The sequence below is a fragment of the Paroedura picta genome, chromosome 5, assembly GCF_049243985.1.
Source record: "Paroedura picta isolate Pp20150507F chromosome 5, Ppicta_v3.0, whole genome shotgun sequence".
NCBI classification, from domain to species: domain Eukaryota; kingdom Metazoa; phylum Chordata; class Lepidosauria; order Squamata; family Gekkonidae; genus Paroedura; species Paroedura picta.
Window position 1 is genome coordinate 40,610,011 of NC_135373.1, and position 18,268 is coordinate 40,628,278.

Genomic DNA, 18,268 nt, shown 5'->3' on the forward strand with positions numbered 1-18,268 from the left:
TCCAATCCCAAAGAAGGGCAACACCAAAGAATGTTCAAACTACCGCACCATTGCACTCATTTCTCATGCTAGCAAAGTTATGCTCAAAATCCAACAAGCTAGGCTCCAGCAATATGTGGACCGAGAACTTCCAGAAGTACAGGCAGGATTTCGAAGAGGCAAAGGAACTAGAGATCAAATTGCCAACATACGGATCATGGAGAAAGCTAGGGAGTTCCAGAAAACATCTACTTCTGCTTCATTGACTATGTTAAAGCCTTTGATTGTATGGAGCACAACAAATTGTGGCAAGTTTTTAAAGAGATGGGAATACCAGAGCATCTTATCTATCTCTTGAGAAACCTATATGCAGGTCAAGAAGCAACAGTGAGAACCGGGCATGGTTCAAATTGATTGATTGGTTCAAAATTGAGAAAGGAATTTGGCAAGGCTGTATACTGTCGCCTTGCCTATTTAACTTGTATGTGGAGCACATCATGAGAAAGGCGGGGTTAGATGAGTCACAAATTGGGATTAAGATTGCCTTAAAGGAGAAACCCCTAATTTCTCTCAACTTCTGTCGGTCTTGGATTTTTTCTCCCTTCCCTGCCTTTTTCGATCCTCTCCCCCCCCCTCCAAGAAAAGAAAGAGGCTCCCTGCTTGGCTCCTCTCCCCCCCTTTCAAGAAAAGAAAGAGGCTTGTCTCCCCCCGCCCTTCTGAACTACCCTAACCACGTGCAGAGTTCAAATCGATCTGGATTCAACAGGATTGACAATGGAATAAACAAAGTAAGTGTAGACTCTGTCCTAGACAGCATCCTAAAAAGCAGAGACATCACCCTGCCAACGAAAGTACGTCTAGTCAAGGCTATGGTCTTCCCAGTTGCAATGTATGGCTGTGAAAGGAAGGCCGAGTGTCAAAGAATTGAGGCTTTTGAACTCTGGTGCTGGAAAAGACTCTTGTGAGTCCCTTGGACTGCAAGGCGAACAAACCGGTCAGTCCTAGAAGAGATCAGGCCTGACTGCTCCTTAGAAAGTGAGATCGTGAAGATGAAACTCAAATACTTTGGCCACCTCATGAGAAGGAAGGACTCTCTGGAGAAGAGCCTAATGCTGGGAGCGATCGAGGGCAAAAGAAGGGGACAACAGAGAATGAGGTGGCTGGATGAAGTCACTGAAGCAGTCGGTGGGAACTTAAATGGACTCCAGGGAATGGTAGAGGACAGGAAGGCCTGGAGGATCATTGTCCATGGGGTCTCGATGGGTTGGACACGACTTCACACCTAACAACAACAACAATTATATAGAGTATATATCCCGACAAAAGAAATCAGTTCCGCTGGAGCTGACTTTCTCAGAGTTTTGTGAAACCCTGGGATTTTTTTGACAGTCTTGGAAGGGCTTCCCAAATGGGTGGGTATCAATGAATTTTGAATACATTTTTTTAAATTTGCTAAACATTTATTGAGTAATATGACCATATATGGTCATGTTGATCTGCCCTCCCCCTATTACCAATGATGGGCCCAGGCGGGGTGGGAAGGGCTCCAAGTGGGCACGTACACAGCTATATTTCCCCATCATATTTTGCACAGTCATACAACTTTGGGGGTTTCTCAAAGCCTGAAGAATGTTTCAGATATTTCTGAATGGCAAACAAGTTGAGAAAAGCTGCCCTGTAGAAAATAGCTGGTCTATGGTGTTATTCCTTAATGAGGGGCCCTCCCCTCCTCATCTCCAACTTTGAAATTTCCACGTGTTTTCTAATGCTAAATCTATAGGCTCCAGGTGGATTCTTGTCAACCCTAAATGTCTGACAACCACAAATGGAACTGCATTATTTCCATGATAAACTTCAGAAGGGCCTGCAGCAGTGGTCTCCAACCTTTTTATCACCGGGGACCGGTCAATGCTTGACAATTTTACTGAGGCCCGGCGGGGTTGTAGTCTTTTGCCAAGGGACGTCACTGCCACTGCCTGAGCCCCTGCTCCACTTGCTTTCCCACTGTGCCCCTGACTTCCCGTTGCCCGCTGGGGGGCACTGCCAGCAATAGCTGTGCAGTGCCGCGCCGAGAGGAAGCCCCACCCATGGCGGCCTCTGGAGAGCACCAAAGGTGAGCCAGCAGTAGTGGCAGGGCAGCCCCTGAGGCAGCAGCTGGGGAGGATGACAAGGAGGAGCCACAGACCGGTACTGACTGATCTACGGACCGGCACCAGTCCCCGGACTGGGGGTTGGGGACCACTGGCCTGCAGGACCCTTCCACCAGGCATATGTATGAGGCCAATATAAGCAAGATATGACATCAGAAAGCCCCCCCCCTTTTTTTTTCCACCCCTCCTGAAATCCAGCCATACTGACTCATGTGGCTAAGTGGAGGATTCAGTGGGGTTTAAGATTTAAAATTTTAAATAATTTGTAAATGTTTTCACTGCTGTTAACTATCCCAAACCTGTTAGGATGGGGCAGCCAATAAATCTTAGTAGTGGTAGTAGTAGTAGTAGCGTTTTTTTCCGTTATCTCCCTTCTTAATGCTCATTTTATAGGCACAATAGTATTAACTACCATAATTTCACCAGAGATTATCATTGATATGCAGTATGGATTATAATGAAATGGAATATGCCCTTTATATGATTATAATATGAATTATTAATTACTAGTAACATTAACAGCAATATTGATATAATTGTAATATATATGTGTATGTGTGTGTGTGTATACATATGTATATACCATAGGAATAATATCTTATTACTATATATGTTAATAATAGTAATATATAAATAATATATTGATTATATAATTGCGTGCTATTAATTGATTGTATACTATTAATATTTAGTATGATAACTGCTGCATGAACAGGTTGTCGATTCATTCATTTCCTCTCGCTGAGGCGGACGGGACGCGAATTCTAACGGCCGAGGGGAAGGGCGGGGCCTAGGAAAGCAGGCCGACCGGTCTTTTGCCGGGTCACGCCCATCCATGCCTCCCCCTTCTCTCCCGGGAAATGTATGTGCGTGAGGGCTCGTCCACCACAAGCCCCGCCCACACCGAACCTCTGATTGACAGCCATCTGGCCTCATTCCGTGCGAGGCTCGGCGAGTTTCGGCCAATGGGCTGGAGAGACCGAATACCATAGGCGTTAACTGCCAGCGTTTGCGTCACAAAGAGGGGGGAGGGAGTGGACAGTTCTTGGCCGGCTGAGAAAGCGTCAATGGCGGCCAGTTACCCGTATGGGCAGGTAAGCAAGAAGCGAGAGGAAAGTATCGAATATCTCCCTTCCTTCCACGCCGTCGCGGTGGCCGATGGGAGGGCGGAAACGTCCCCTGGGAGGGGGGGACAGGATAGGCTCTCCCGTTGCCCGGGCGACGGTGGTCGTTTCCAAGGCAACGGGGTGGCTACGGTCTGGGGGGGGGGTGCTCTGGGCGTCATAGATAATGGAAAGTGGCGTCAATGGGACGGCGTTTGGGGTTCCATTACGGAGCAGGACGTGAGGCTGCTTCTTGGGGAAGAAGGCTGATCTGCAAGCTTCCAAGCCCTGGATTGAAATGATGCCACTTCGGGCAGGCTATCTAAATACCGAGTGTGTGTTTTGTACCGCCTCTCTCACAATTAGCTAAGGTAGTTGTGTGGGCCTCCTTTTTCAATTTAATTTCTACATTAACCCTGTGAAGTAGGAACCCTGTGAAACTAGCATTTCATTGCTGGCTGGAGATGCTTCCCACCTGCATACTTGCTCTCTGGCTCGCAGCCTCTGAAAAATGGGGGCGGTACAGGGCAGGGTTGAGCCTCTTGTGGTGCAGAGTGGTAAGGCAGCCGTCTGACAGCTTTGTCCATGAGGCTGGGAGTTCAATCCCAGCAGCCGGCTCAAGGTTGACTCAGCCTTCCATCCTTCCGAGGTCGGTAAAATGAGTACCCAGCTTGCTGGGGGGTAAACGGTAATGACTGGGGAAGGCACTGGCAAACCACCCCGTATTGAGTCTGCCAAGAAAATGCTAGAGGGCGTCACCCCAAGGGTCAGACATGACTCGGTGCTTGCACAGGGGATACCTTTACCTTTACAGGGCAGGGTTATAATTAGGGGTGTCTCACTTGCATTGTCCCTGAACCCTCAGAGACAAAGTGAAGACATTAGTCTCCAGTGCATAATCTCTGTGGTCCAACAAGCATTGCCTGCTGATTTCTGCAGATCACAGTTCAGTCCAAAGAAGACCAGTCCAGGACTGCTTTGTTAAGGGGAGGTGTAAGGGGCTTTTGCATGCTGAGTTTTGAATCAGAAAGTTGTGGGTTTGGATTTGGCCTCTGCCAGACACTCACTGTATGGTCTGATACAAGCCACTGTTGGCTTCTGCTCTGTATGGGAACTTTTTGAAAACTTGGTTCTCACTAACTAGGATCACCAGGTATCTAGAAGCCAAGTCGTATGAGGAAAAGTTGAGAGAGTTTGGTCTGTTTAGCTGGGACAGAAGACAACTAAGAGGGGATATAACCATCTTCAAATACTTGAAGGGCTTCAAATACTTCTCTCACATAGAGAATGGAGCAGAGTTGTCATCCGTTGCCCCAGAGGGTCATACCAAAATCAATGGGATGAAATTAATTCAGAAGAATCTTTGGCTAAACATCTGGAAGAAGTTCCTAACAGAGCAGTTCCTCAGTGGAACAGGCCTCCTTGGGAGGTGATGGGTTTTCCTTTGGAAGTTTTTAAGCAGAGGCTAGATAGACATCTGACAGAAATGCTGATTTTATGAATTTAGGCAGATTGTGAGTGGGTGGACAGGAAGGGATGTGCCAGTGTTTGTCTCTTGTGGCCCTTGCTTGCATATCCAGGGAACTGCTGATAACCACTGTGGGATGGAAGGTCAATTTCCACCAGGCCAGGCTGGATTCTGGAGATTTTTTGTGGGGAGACCACTGGGCATGAAATTGGGGGTCACTGTGGGTGGGCAGGTAGGTGTGAGTTCCTGCTTTGTGCAGGGGGTTGGACTAGATCACCCAGGACGTCCCTTCCAACTCTATGATTCTAAAGAATGCCAAGGCTCACTTGTCAAATCTGGTCAGTGTTAGAAGAGGCACATTCTGGCAGGTGGACCTGTCGTACAGGAGTGGGAGAAGTCACACAGAGCCAATTCCCTGTCCTGTATAACTGAACTAAAAGAGACACCTACATCCCTCCTTTATATCTTGTGTCAGGCTACTGGTCCAACTTGGCCAGCATCCTCATCAGTGATGTAAGAATGTGGTGGAGGACAGAGGTCGGGTATGCATCATTCCTCCTTGGACAAAGCCAAGGCAAAGCACATATAATATCTGCATTTATTTATTTATTGCATTTTTATACCGTCCTCCCTTACAGCTCAGGGTGGCTTACAACATAAGCTCGTAACATATACATGCTCCAGTGTGAAACCATACAATATACTTCAGAATCGGACTCTATAAACTGCCTCAACCTCATTAAATATATAACCATAAACCATTTATCATTTACCAGTAACCCAACATAACACTCAACAATTAACCATTAACTATTTAACCTCTTAATGTAACGTTTGACCATAACCCAGCAGATTGGTTGGGCTAAGGATTGCCCTGTGATGTGTACAGCGGACATACCAGGTAGTAGGGTGTTCTGGAGGGCCCCGTGGGCATTTTCCACTCAGTGGCCCCAACCAAAGGTTTGGCCTCAACCAAAGGCTTTGTATTCTTCTTTAGTTTTACTTGCTTCTCTCTCAATCTGCACAGTTTGGTCCAGTTTGGAAGCTCCTTGGGCTAGGGACCTGTCTTTGTTGCTCGTGCACATGATATTCTATGAATAACTTTTCCACCTTACCACCTGAGATCTTTTTAGCTAGATATCCAAGGGATTAACCTTTGAACCTTCTGCATACAAAACTTTGTATCTTGCCTGCCTCATACTGCTCTAGCAGGACAGAGAGCTGAAGTTGATAGGCACTGTCATGTAGAAGTTAGCCTAGGATCAGGTAAATCTCAGTTCAAATCTCTGTTCTGACCTAAGGGTCTGTGAACCATGATCAGATGGAAAGGCAGCATAAAAAATGTTTTAAATAAAGCAGCTAGCTCTCTCCCTCTCAGCCTAATCTACTTTAGAGGTTGTTGTGAGGCTAAACATTGTGGCAGAGAGGGGAAACTTTTAGGCTTGTTGGAAGGGTAAGAGAAAAATCAAATGCACGAGTGTGTCAAAGAAACTGGCTCTCACCACTGTGGAGAGTAAAGCCAATGGGAAACGACCTAGATACAAGATGCTGTGTGGGAGAGCAAAACACAATATGCATGCGATCCAGGTTTCTCTATGAAGAATGACAAGAGATAATTGTTTTTAAACCTGTTTTGTGGAAGCTTTCACCCTGACATTGTACTGCTTGGAATCTGTGGCTGGGCATATCCAAAAGAGGGCATCTGCCCCCAACCCCCCCCCCCCACCACCACCACCCATGCTGCCTGGATTTGAAGTTTCCATGGGGTTGTGAGTAGCACTAGTGTGTTATTTTCATGGGGTTGTGTTGGCATTAGTGTGTTGTTTTCATGCGGTTGTGAATGGCACTAGTGTGAATGGGCTGTGGAGATGCCATTTCAGCTTCACTTTCTAGATCAAAGCTGGGCGATATTGTGGTTTAGTCGTTTCTTGTTCTTCTGGTTCAGCAAGTAAGCAAACAGTTCTCCATCTCCTGGGCCCCAAATGATGTGGCGCTTGTTTAGGATTTTGCCTTGGGGTAGAAGCCAAGACATTTTTTTCCCCTTTACTCCTGGGGGCCTTGCTAGGCGCTGTGATTTTTGTTTGCTCCCAAGTATTAATTAATTAATTGTGTTTATATACTGCCCTCCTTGCAGCTCAGGGCAGTTTACATGGAACATAGGGATAAGTACAACTTCAAACAACACAATAGGAACAGTAGTCTCAGCAACCAGTTACAACAATTCCAACGTCATTGGTGACAGTGTAGTCAACTATGGTCCCAAAAGTTGGTCTGTTCGGGATCATGAGGAGGGGTTTCGGGGGGGGGGGGCAGCAGGTGGTATTGGTTTGGTCGACCTCAGCCAAATGCCCGGCAAAGAGCTCCATTTTGCAGGCCCTGTGGAACTTTGGTAGCTCTAGTAGGGCCCTGATCTCTTCAGGAAGCTCATTCCACCAGGTGGGGGCCAGGGATAACCAGCCAGTTGGAAGTGGCGTAGTGTAGAGCTTTTTTGGGGGTATAGACAGCGAGGTGGTCCCTCAGGTGGTAGGAGGAGGAGGAGGTGACGGGGGCGGCGGCTCAAAGCGGCTTACAGTCGCTTTCCCTTTCCTCTTCCCCACAACAGACACCTTATAGGGTAGGTGAGGCTGAGAGAGCCCTGATATTCTTGCTCGATCAGAGCAGTTTTCTCAGTGCTGTGGTGATCCCAAGGTCACCCAGCCGGCTGCATGTGAGGGAGTGCAGATTCAAACCCGGATCGCCAGATTAGAAGTCCGCACTCCTAACCACTACACCAAGCTGGTACACTGAGCCCAGATCGTCTATGGCCTTGTGCCAATGGAAAGTAAATTTCATAGCAGCAACAGAACACAAAGCATCTTTGTGTGCTGTATCTTACCTCAGTTGGTGTCTTCTACAGAGGGGTGAAGCAAAGAGGGTGTGTGAAGCTCAGAGACAGAGAATTCCACAGGAGGCAGACTCCTGAACGCTGAGACCCATTCCCAGTTCTCCTCTGCTTTCAGAGAGTCAGAGATCAACACTGGTAAACTTTGCCGCAGAATAATTGATCTGGAACTGCTTCTAAGGTTTGCCTCCCTATTCATAAAGAGCTAATCTAGCAGACATTGTAAAAAAGCTAATCTAGCAGACATTGTATCTTGTATATGCAGTTCATGAGTGCTTGCAAGTCCCCATTGTTTCCCTTTTGCAGTTCTCCCAACCACAATCTTCAGCTTGCTTAGGAGATCTAGGAATCCTTGTGAATATATGTCCCCCCCCCCTTTTTCTCTCTCTCAGTCACTCATGGCTGTTTCTTTCTTTTACAGGGCTACCCTGGATCTGCAGGACAGCCACCAGGTGCTCCCCAGGGGGGCTATCCAAGTGGCCAATATGGAGGTGGGCCAACTCCTGGGGCCCCCTATGGGGGACCAGCACCTGGTGGTCCATATGGACCACCATCTAGTGGAGGACCGTATGGCCACCCAGCCTCTGCCCCTCCAGGGAATATGTATGGAGGAGGCCCAGCACCAGGAGGGCCTTATGGGCAACCATCTACTAATCCATATGGCGCCCCTCAGCCCGGACCCTACGGGGCAGGAGGTCCTGGCGGTGAGTGCTAATGTATCTTTAGACATTATGGTGATCAGCTGGATTGGTGGCCATTGTATGAGGTGATCATGATGAAGTAGTTTAGTATATTGGCAGTTACTGGGATTTGGTTGTGATGCCATTTCTTGCCATACCCTGGTTTTGAAGACACTGAGAGTGCATAAAGGAGTATTTCTCCTCCACCATTGTATCAAATGCAGACCTACTGGTCTAAATCCACAACTACTTTTAGACATGTACCCTGTAATTAAAGCTGTGGCCAGTGACTTTCATGTTTTGTGTGAACATCGCCTATATAGTCGCTTATCCGAATGTCTTTTTTCATCTTAATTCTCTTGGTGATTTTGTCCCCTCACAAATCTTCTTTGAATATCAAAGAATATCAGATCTGGAGCCCAGATTTCAATCTCTTACTTGGTATATTTCAGAAAAGCCTCAACCCCCACCCCTTGCCTCTTATCTCATCTGAATTTCAAAATCCACTTGATTTAAAGTTTCAACTTTAGATCTGAATTTTTGAGAACTTAAGTTGAGTATTTCAAATTCTGCATTCACAGAGAGGGCAAGACACAAGAAATGCTATAAATGTTGTTAATCTGTGCCCTGCATTTACTTGGTTTGTATTCAGCAAATCAAAAAACATGAAACTTGAGTTGTTGTCAGAAATACTTTTCACTAGGATGAGGTTAGGATTGTAAATAGCCTCGCACGTCCCCTGTGAGGAATAATAAGCTAGTCCAAATTGAGAGCTTCAGTAAATTAGAATTAAGCCCCACCACCACCACCACATCCCCTGCCTAGGAGGCACTGCAAAGGCCAAACATAAAAGGTTTTGTGGGCTAACAGGTTTTAGTTGGATATTGTAAATAAGTACGAGTTCAGTTTATTGCATATAGCCAATGACCCTTGCAAGGCTTACAGTAAGCAACTTTAAAAGGATACAAACGACATACTTGAGCGTAAAGGTATGCAAGCACCGGGTCATGTCTGACCCTTGGGGTGATGCCCTCTAGCATTTTCATGGCAGACTCAATACGGGGTAGTTTGCCAGTGCCTGCCCCAGTCATTACCGTTTACCCCCCCCTGCAAGCTGGGTACTCATATTACTGACCTTGGAAGGATGGAAGGCTGAGTTGACTTTGAGCCGGCTGCTGGGATCGAACTCCCAGCCTCATGGGCAGAGCTTTCAGACTGCATGTCTGCTGCCTTACCACTCTGCGCCACAAGAGGCTCTACGACATACTTAGAAATCATTAATACAGACTAAGGCTACTCTGAACGTAATATGGGGGTCTACGTCTGACAACAACATGCATAATATTTCATCCTCTGTATGCCCACTACACATATCAAGCACCTCTCCCAAAAATTTGGATCTTGGTCCTAGATAGAGAGGACAGTGAAGCAAATAATGAATTAGATCTTGTGAAACAGTGGTTCTGTTTTTGGAAATATTTAGTGTTATTTACTAGGTCCGTTTTTTTTATCCTGTTTTCCGCTAAGATCCATAGGAACAGGATCTTTCTTCCTGCACCTTTTTGTGTTTGCAACAACCCTGCAAAGTAGATTAGGCTGAGAGAGAACCCAGTGGGGATTTTCCTCCAGATCTGCCTGGTCCTGTTTTGGCCTTCTAACCAGTTTAGCATATCTCAAAATGAGCATGATCGCTGGAACCCCTGGGGCTTGTCAGAGTCTCTGAGATTTTGCTCTCTGTTACTTGTAAGAAGTACTGTCAAGAAGCCAGCCATCTATCTTTGGCATCTATCACTTAAGGGACTCTTGGAGTGCATCTAGAGCACTTGACGCATGCTTTGCGCTGCAGAATCGAAGCGACCGTCGCTAATTGAATTATTCATCTCCATTTAGGCTGGCAGTTTGGAAATATGTCCCCCTTGCATTATTTAAGGCAGCAAGGTGGGAGCAGGAAAGCACCGAAGCTGCCGCCCCGAGCAGAGCAGCAGATATAAAACTTTATTGCTCTGCATCTGTCTCCTGTAACCGGGTAGCATTTACATCCTGCTGAAACGACACAACTTCCGCATGTTTGCACTCAACTTTACAAAGTATCTGAAGAGATGTCTTTTATTTTCCTTGTGTTTTTACAAGGCTCTGGATCCCCGCTGTGGTTGACTCTCCTTTCACGAGATTAATAACTTGGACATAAAAAAGAGGCATTTTCTGGGGAGGGGGAAATGCTGACTCAGCAGTGGAGCTACACTGTCCAATCTTTTGCATTCTGGCTGCTTGAAATCTGCAGAGCTTCTAAAAGGTCGACAGAGACAGGTATCGGATGTGTTTGGATCATGAACTGTGCTGCCCTCTCTGCTAACATGTGTTTTGTCCTCTCCCAGCGGGTTCTGTCCCCCCTGGAGTGGACCCAGAAGCCTTCTCCTGGTTCCAGAGTGTGGATTGCGACCATAGTGGCTACATCACCACTAAAGAGCTCCGGCAAGCCCTCGTCAACTCCAACTGGTCTGCCTTCAACGACGAAACTTGTTTGATGATGATGAGTGAGTCGAGACTGGGGCATGGGGGGGAGCTGGAAATCTGGCAAATTGTCCCTCAAAGGCTGTGGCCAGACCTCATGACAAGCTGACATGGTGCCAGGATGTATGTCAGGGTTTCATGAAACCCTGGGGTTACTTAACAGTCCTGAAAGGGTTTCCCAAATGGAAGGGTTTTCCCAACCCTGCCTCCCAAAATGGCCAGTGATGGGCCCAGAGGGGGTTGGAAGGGGAGGAGCCCCCGGTAGGCATGTACACAGCTTTGCTTCCAAACTATATTCTGCACCATCATGCTACTTCTGGGGTTTCTCGAAGCCTTAAGAATGTTTCAGGGGTTTCTCAATGATAAAAAAAGTTGAGACGTATGTGAACCTGGCTCACTGCAAAGCTTGCCCATGTACCTCTCTAATTCTTCCACCACTGTTCTTTCATGAACCATCCCAGTTAGAAACTAGATTTGCCATTAAGGCCACTAGGAAGAGTCCCAGTGGCGTGATAGCCTTGGGGACAGAGAGTGATGGCCCCATTACAGCCACCAATACCCCTGCTGGGACCACCTCAGTCCCAAGAGACGGCTGGCCATGAACCAGAGACGCAGAGAAGGAGGGCTGATCATGTTGAGGGACACACTCACCTGGCCCTTCTTTGCCTGGGCACCTTCTGTTTGGTGCTGACCAGGGAGGCACTCTTTTCCAGGGCTGTTCTCCCCACCACCACTACCTTAGTCACCCCTGTTAAACCATGATGTAGGAACGCAGACAAGCAAGTCAATTTTTCCCCACACGGTGGGATTGTTAACTGTTAACACACACCAAATTTTGAGTGCAATAGCACTTTTAAGACCAACCAAGTTTTATTCAAGGTGTGAGCTTTTGTGAGCATGCACACTTCCTCAGACAATGGAACAGGAATCATAAGAGTAAATAAGGAGACAGTAAATTAGTAGCAAATTAGTAAACAGCCTCATGACAATGTCCAATATATATGCAGCATGATAATGAAGATCAGATAATTGCTTGCTAGAATAACAGATCAGTTCTTTAGGTTCAGCTGTCCTTCACAAAACCATAGGGAGAATAAATATATTAAGGTTAGTGATTAATGGCAGATGCTTTCCCTATTGTGAAATGAAGTAATGAAAAGAGACCATCTCCAACAAAGCGTGGAAGCATGCCCACAAGTGACAAGCTGTGCTGAGTTCATTCTCCTGTCCTAAGACCAGAATTAGATTCTAAATTGCATTATATACATGACATTGCAGTCCCATTGTCCCAAATGAAATAAATGAAGAGGAGATCATAGGGAGTCAAAAGGAAGAAGCAGAGTGTAAAATACTACATTAAAGATGGAGGGCCTGTACTAGGGGTGTGCGTTCAGTCCATCCGAGCTGCAAAAATAGCCCAAAAATACCTGATTGGTATTTTCTAGCTATGCTTTCAACCAGATATGGATTGGGGTTGAATTTAGGCTATATTCTGTATTTGGGGGGAGGGGGGGTTGGATAGTCAAATTAAAAAAACAATTATTTCTACAACTTATATACTATCCCTCAAACCAGTCATCTTGGAACAGTGTATATTGCTATTTCAAGGGATTGCAGTCCTTTTAAATGCCTTCTGAACTCGGCTCTTGCCGCAAGTGTTTAAAGGAACAGCAAGCCCTTTAAATGCCTTCAGAATTCATTCACAGCTTACGAAAGGCATTTAAAGGGACTGTGTTCCCTTTAAATGCATTTCCCCTCTTTCCTCCCTCTCCCAGTGAACACAATGAAAGATGAGGGCACCTTCTTTGGGGACCCATAGAATTTGACCCCATGGTCTAATCTTTTTTAAACTTGGGCGGAGATTGAGGAGGGGCACCAGCAGCTATGCTGCAAATTTGGCGCCTTTCACCAAAAAACAGTCTCCCCAGAGCTGCAGATATCCCTGGATCTACCTGAAAAATAAGGTAGGTCAGAAAAGAGGTGTAACACTCTAGCAGGGCCCCATTCATTTATAAGGTTACATTTGCCAATTTAGGGAGGGTAGAGAGGTGAACGGCTAATTTCATATCCTTGAGGTAAATAATGGTCTCTCCTCAGCTTCATGAATCTCAAAGTGTAAATGAGAGTTCTGTTGTAGTTTTGACAAGAATTGGGATAGTTATTTCTCCTACTTGAGCTGAACTTTTTTTTAAAATTTATACTTCAAGACTTACATCGAATTCTTCACTGCTTATGATTAACCATCCGACTAGCCTTCGTTTCTACCATTGAGCAGGTGGTACAGCAGCTTTTTCTGTCTTGCTTCCCCGTCCATCTAGCTTCTCCAGCCCTTCCAGGGATTCTGACTGACTGCTAGCTGCTCTGCTTACACACCAAACAGGGGATTGGTGTTCTTCTTTGCCTGTCTGTCGCATTCCCCTCCCACTCACATTTGATATCAAAACCTTGAAATGCATCCAAAAGACACTCAGGCATGACTTGAAGCAAGTTTCATTACAAAACAGTCATAAGAGTGTCTCTCTTACTCTCTCTCTCCCTGCCCTTGCTGTCAGACTGTGGTATTTTGAGATTGTGTATTTTGATATTATCACAAAGCACATTAAGATAAGATCTGACAGATTTGACAAGCCTTGACAGCTTTTGTGGCCCTTTATGTGTACACATTTTCCTTTGGTCCCAGTATCAAGCAGGCTTCGAAATGCCTTAGAAACTTGCAAATCCTGTCTTAAGTCTCACCTGTTGTTAGAAATTATGTCTCAATGGAACAACTTCAGTTTTGCAAACAGAAGATTTTAGATGCAATCCCTGGCATCTCTGGTTAAAAGGACCAGGCAGTAGGTGATGTGAAAGATCTCTGCCCAGGACCCTGGGGAACTGCTGCCAGTCTGAGTTGGCAATATTGACCTTGATGAATCAGTGGCCCAAATCATTATAAGATAGCTTTACACGTGTTCATTTGTGTAGATTGCATTCAATCTGAAAAAAAAATCTTGTCTATCACTAGCCATAGGAGCCCAGTTCCTTTTATACTGTTATTCAGAGCCCTGTTTCCCCCCCTCCCCCCTGCTGTCTCAACAGACATGTTTGATAAAACCAAGTCTGGGCAGATCGACCTCTATGGTTTCTCAGCCCTGTGGCGCTTCATCCAGCAGTGGCGGAACCTCTTCCAGCAGTACGACCGTGACCAGTCGGGAAGCATTAATTGTAATGAGCTGCATCAAGGTGAGATGTTGGTCCTTGGAAGCTCCAGAGGCTGGCTGTGACCTCTGGCTTTTGAGAAGCTCCCACCATCAGAGCTGGCAGAACGCCCATTGGTCACCCAGCAGAATCCACTTCCTCAGTCTTTGCTGAGGCTCTGAGGCAGCCCCCTAGTGAAAGGAACAGGTGGTGGTAGAAAGTGCCGTCAAATGTGCAACCAACTAATGGCAACCTGGTAGGGTTTTCAAGGCAAGAGAGGAGCAGAGGTTTGCCATTGCCTGTCTCTGTGGAGCAACCTCTGACTTCCTTGGTGACCTCCTGTCCAAGTACTACTACTATTATTTATTTAATGGATAGACCACTGTCTCCAAAACAACAATTACAAAACCTTAAAAAAAAAGATTTCCAGGGTCTAAGCTTTTGAGAAGAGCCTCTTGTGGCGCATAGTGGTAAGGCAGCGACATGCTGTCTGAAGCTGTCTGCCCATGAGGCTGGGAGTTCAATCCCAGCAGCTGGCAAGGTTGACTCAGCCTTCCATCCTTCCGAGGTCGGTAAAATGCATACCCAGCTTGCTGGGGGGTAAACGGTAATGACTGGGGAAGGCACTGGCAAACCACCCCATATTGAGTCTTCCAAGAAAACGCTAGAGGGCGTCACCCCAAGGGTCAGACCTGACCCGGTGCTTGCACAGGGGATACCTTTACCTTTAAGCTTTTGAGAGTCAAAGCTCTCTTTTTCAAACACAGGGTGTGGGAGGAAGCAATGGGAATGGAGGTGACATGCGGGAGGAGGAGGGGGTAGGGATGTCACCGCCACTGGGGTCCTGAGGAGAGTCAGTGCATCTGCAGCTTTGGAGTGGTCGGTGAAGCCCTGGCTCTGGATGACCAGTCAGGTGCCTAGAAGGCTGAGCAGCTAAATGAAATAATGCTTCCATTTATGACCAAGTGCACAGTCAATATAGATTAAAAACACAGGTACAAAACACCAAGTTGTGTTTTTAGGCTCAGCGAGACGCGCAATATGTGAATACAATAAAAGAAATAAAACATTTGAATGATTAAAACCAGTTTGCAATCGAAACCCAGGATCTCACCACCTTCTCTCCAGCGGGAGGGAGGAGGAACAAGTGCTGTGATGTTGTTAACTGTGATGCACAAATACTGTGGTCTGTGTAGGGAGGCCAGTTGTTGTCGGAATTCTTTAGGCCTCAGCCATAAGCCTGGCTTGCAGGCCCTGTGGAACTGCTGTAAGTCCCGCAGGGCCCTAATCTCACTCAGGAGAGTGTTCCAGCAGGCTGACGCCAGGGCAGAGAAAGCCCTGGCTCTGATTGAGGCCAATTTGAATTCTTCCGAATACCAAGACACACTCAGCATGTAAGTACAAAATGCTCCTTCCAGAACAGGCAGGCTGTGTGCAAATCAATTGAACAGTGTAGCTCCAAATAATCAAGTATTGATGTCAATCAGGCTTACAAAACACAGAGGAGTCCACCACATCCGTCGTAGGCAATAGCTCTCTACAACCATTCCGCCCTTGGCCATTGCTCTGCTTGGACTTCGTGTCCCCAAAAGTCACTGAAGGAAGGCCCTCCTGGTCAAAACGGGATTGATCTAGTGGTTATTCTGTTTTGGAGTTAGTTACTGTACGTACAGCTGACATGTGTTGCTGTATTCTCTGTGGATGTCATGGAAGACCCACTACCTTGTGGTTTTTATCTATGTTTTTAATCTTTATTCACGGAGCACTTTGTAATAAATCAAGGCATCGCATTCTTTTCTTGAGCTACTCAGCCTCCTAGGTTCCTGACTTGCTTCCCATGCCGGGGAGAAGCTCTCCTTAAAGGGATGTTGTTTTCTAATCGCATCTGAGCATGCAGCCTGTGTGATATCTGCTCTCGGCTGGGCGAAGCGGGCATCCTCCATTCTCTCTCTGTTCCTTCTCTCCTAGCGCTCTCTCAAATGGGATATAACCTGAGCCCTCAGTTTTCCCAGCTGCTGCTGTCGCGCTACTCCCAGAAGGCCACCAGCCCTGGCATCCAGCTGGACCGCTTCATCCAGATCTGCACCTTGCTCCAGAGCATGACCGAAGCCTTCCGGGAGAAGGACACCAGCATGGCGGGCAATGCCCGGATCAGCTATGAAGATTTCCTGATGATGTCAGCCACTCGCATGCTGTGATGCGGCTTGTGATCCTGGGGATGTCAGAGGCGTGGGGGGGTCCATACAAGACAGCCTTGTATTTCCAGCAGAAACCCAGAAGCGAGAGCCGCTGCAGAAGAGCAGTTGGCCACTTCACCTGGAGGACGTCGGATGGCAGAGGCAAACAAAGCCGCCCTCGTCTGTTGATTTGCATGATGCCAAATGCTTATCCGATGGATTCTTTGAAAAGCCAGGTACTTTTGAACTGACTCTAGTAGTCCGCCATGAAGAAGCTCTGCTAGGGAGCCAGGGACAGCCCAGAGCCAAAATACATACTCCGTTGCAGTTCCACAGTGGCCTCTGCAGCCTGCAGAAATTTCAGTTCTTTCTCCCTTCTATCCCCCTCCCCTAAATATATATATATATATTTTTTCAATCTCAGTTTGTACTGCAGCTTCGGAAAAAGCTCTCGACTACCCCTCCCGGAGTCTGCGTGCCGTGACTGGATAAGAGCCTGCCTTGGGCAATCTTGACTCGCCAAAGCAGCAAAACAATCCCCAAGGGGGGAGCCTGGGTGTGTGTCTGTATGTGATACATTTGTGTCTGACAGCGGTGGAGATTCCTCTATAGCTTGACACACATTCTATTAGCAATTCCCCTTTTTGCCATTAAGCAGTTGCAAGACCACTGGCCAAGATGTCTGTTTCCTCCAGAGGGCCCTTCTGCCTGAAGCTTTAGTGGTCCTCCGATCAATGCATCGCCCCAGATTTTCACTTTGAAGCACTGAAGTACAAGCTGCTACTGCTGCTTCTTTTTCTTTTCTTTTTTTTCCTTTTTGCCAACAACCGATTCAGCTCCTTCTGGGTTTTTGTTTTGTTTTTTATTTGTGTTCTTCCCCAGTAGCCAACATTTTGCTCTTGATTTCTTTTTGTAGAGGCCAAAATCTTGCATCTATGCAGAAGTGAAGCTGCCCATTAAAGAATTCTGAGCACTGTGCAATGCTTCTCCCTCGTCTCTCTTGTCTATTGTTGCAGGGTGCGCCCCCAAAAGGCTGTTGGGTGGGAGGTGTTAACCCCAGGATTCTTTGTGGAAAGAGGAGGTACAAACGTGATGATTAAAGTGCAGAGTGTGTGAGGGGGGCGGGACCTTCCTTTTCTGCGGGAAATAGATTGAACCCGCTAGTTCAGACTTCAAGTACGAAATGTGGTGGGGAAGCGGTCGGCTTGGGGGGAAAGCAATTCTCAGTCTGTTGCCCCTGAGTTTGCAGAGAACAATTTGGAAAGGTACAGAATTCCTCCGATCTTTAACCAGCGGCTGGACAGATACTTCTCATGGATGCTTTAGGCTGATCCTGCATTGAGCAGGGGGTTGGACCAGATTGTATGGTGGTTGCCAACTCTATGATTCTGTGATTTTATCTAATGACTGGAGTCACCACGCTGCCATGGAGCCTTGGTGGGTGGCCCTAGACAAGTTGGTCTCATAGCGTGGTGGTTGCATGGATAAAATGGAGGAGGAGGAAGGGCGAATGGTGGTGTAAGTAGCCCTGGGTCTCTGTTGGAGAGAAAAGTCAGATGTATAATTTTTAAATGAACTGTTTATGTACCTTGGTTCCTTCCCATATTTCCTATCTGAAGCCTGGCATTATTCCAAGTGATCTCCTGCGCCAGTTGTACTGAGCTGTTGTTAAAGCACTTGGGTGGCTGTAAAGGGCCTTTACATAAAAAGAGCATACTCTGCTCTGGTTCGGCTTCACTTGGAGTACTGTGTTCAGTTTTGGGCACCCCAGTTGAAGAGGGATGTAAACAAACTGGAACTGTGTCCAGAGGAGAACAACAAAGATGGTGAGGGGTTCGGAGACCAAGGCGCATGAGGAAAGGTTGGGGAGCTTGCTTTCTTAAATCTAGAAGGGAGACAACTGAGAAGGGATTTGATAACCCTCTTCAAGTGTTTAAAAGGCTGCCATATGGAAGATGGAGTAGAATTGTTCTCTCTTGCCCCAGAGGGACAGACCAGAACCAATGGGATGAAATTAATTCAAAAGAAATTCCATTTAAACATCCGGAAGAAGTTCCTGATAGTTAGAGCGGCTTCTCAGTGGAACAGGCTTCCTCAGGAGGTGGTGGGTTCTCCATCTTTGGAAATTTTTAAACAGAGCCT

At 46.8% G+C, this 18,268-nt stretch overlaps 1 protein-coding gene across 1 annotated transcript; it reads left to right on the forward strand.

The window, feature by feature from the left end:
• The first annotated feature begins 3,056 nt into the window (after positions 1 to 3,056).
• PEF1 (penta-EF-hand domain containing 1) lies at positions 3,057 to 17,107 on the forward strand. The gene is made up of 5 exons (XM_077337470.1): positions 3,057 to 3,223; positions 8,003 to 8,285; positions 10,637 to 10,795; positions 13,851 to 13,994; positions 15,918 to 17,107. The coding sequence occupies exons 1-5, from the start codon at positions 3,197 to 3,199 to the stop codon at positions 16,145 to 16,147; spliced, it is 843 nt and encodes a 280-aa protein (XP_077193585.1). The 5' UTR covers positions 3,057 to 3,196; the 3' UTR covers positions 16,148 to 17,107.
• Positions 17,108 to 18,268: the final 1,161 nt, after the last annotated feature.

Excerpts from the sequence above, each read along its gene's own strand:
- PEF1 (XM_077337470.1), top strand. The coding sequence starts at position 3,197 with ATGGCGGCCAGTTACCCGTATGGGCAG. Across the intron at positions 8,286-10,636 it reads CGGGGCAGGAGGTCCTGGCG|CGGGTTCTGTCCCCCCTGGA; the intron begins GTGAGTGCTAAT and ends GTCCTCTCCCAG. Across the intron at positions 10,796-13,850 it reads AACTTGTTTGATGATGATGA|ACATGTTTGATAAAACCAAG; the intron begins GTGAGTCGAGAC and ends CTGTCTCAACAG.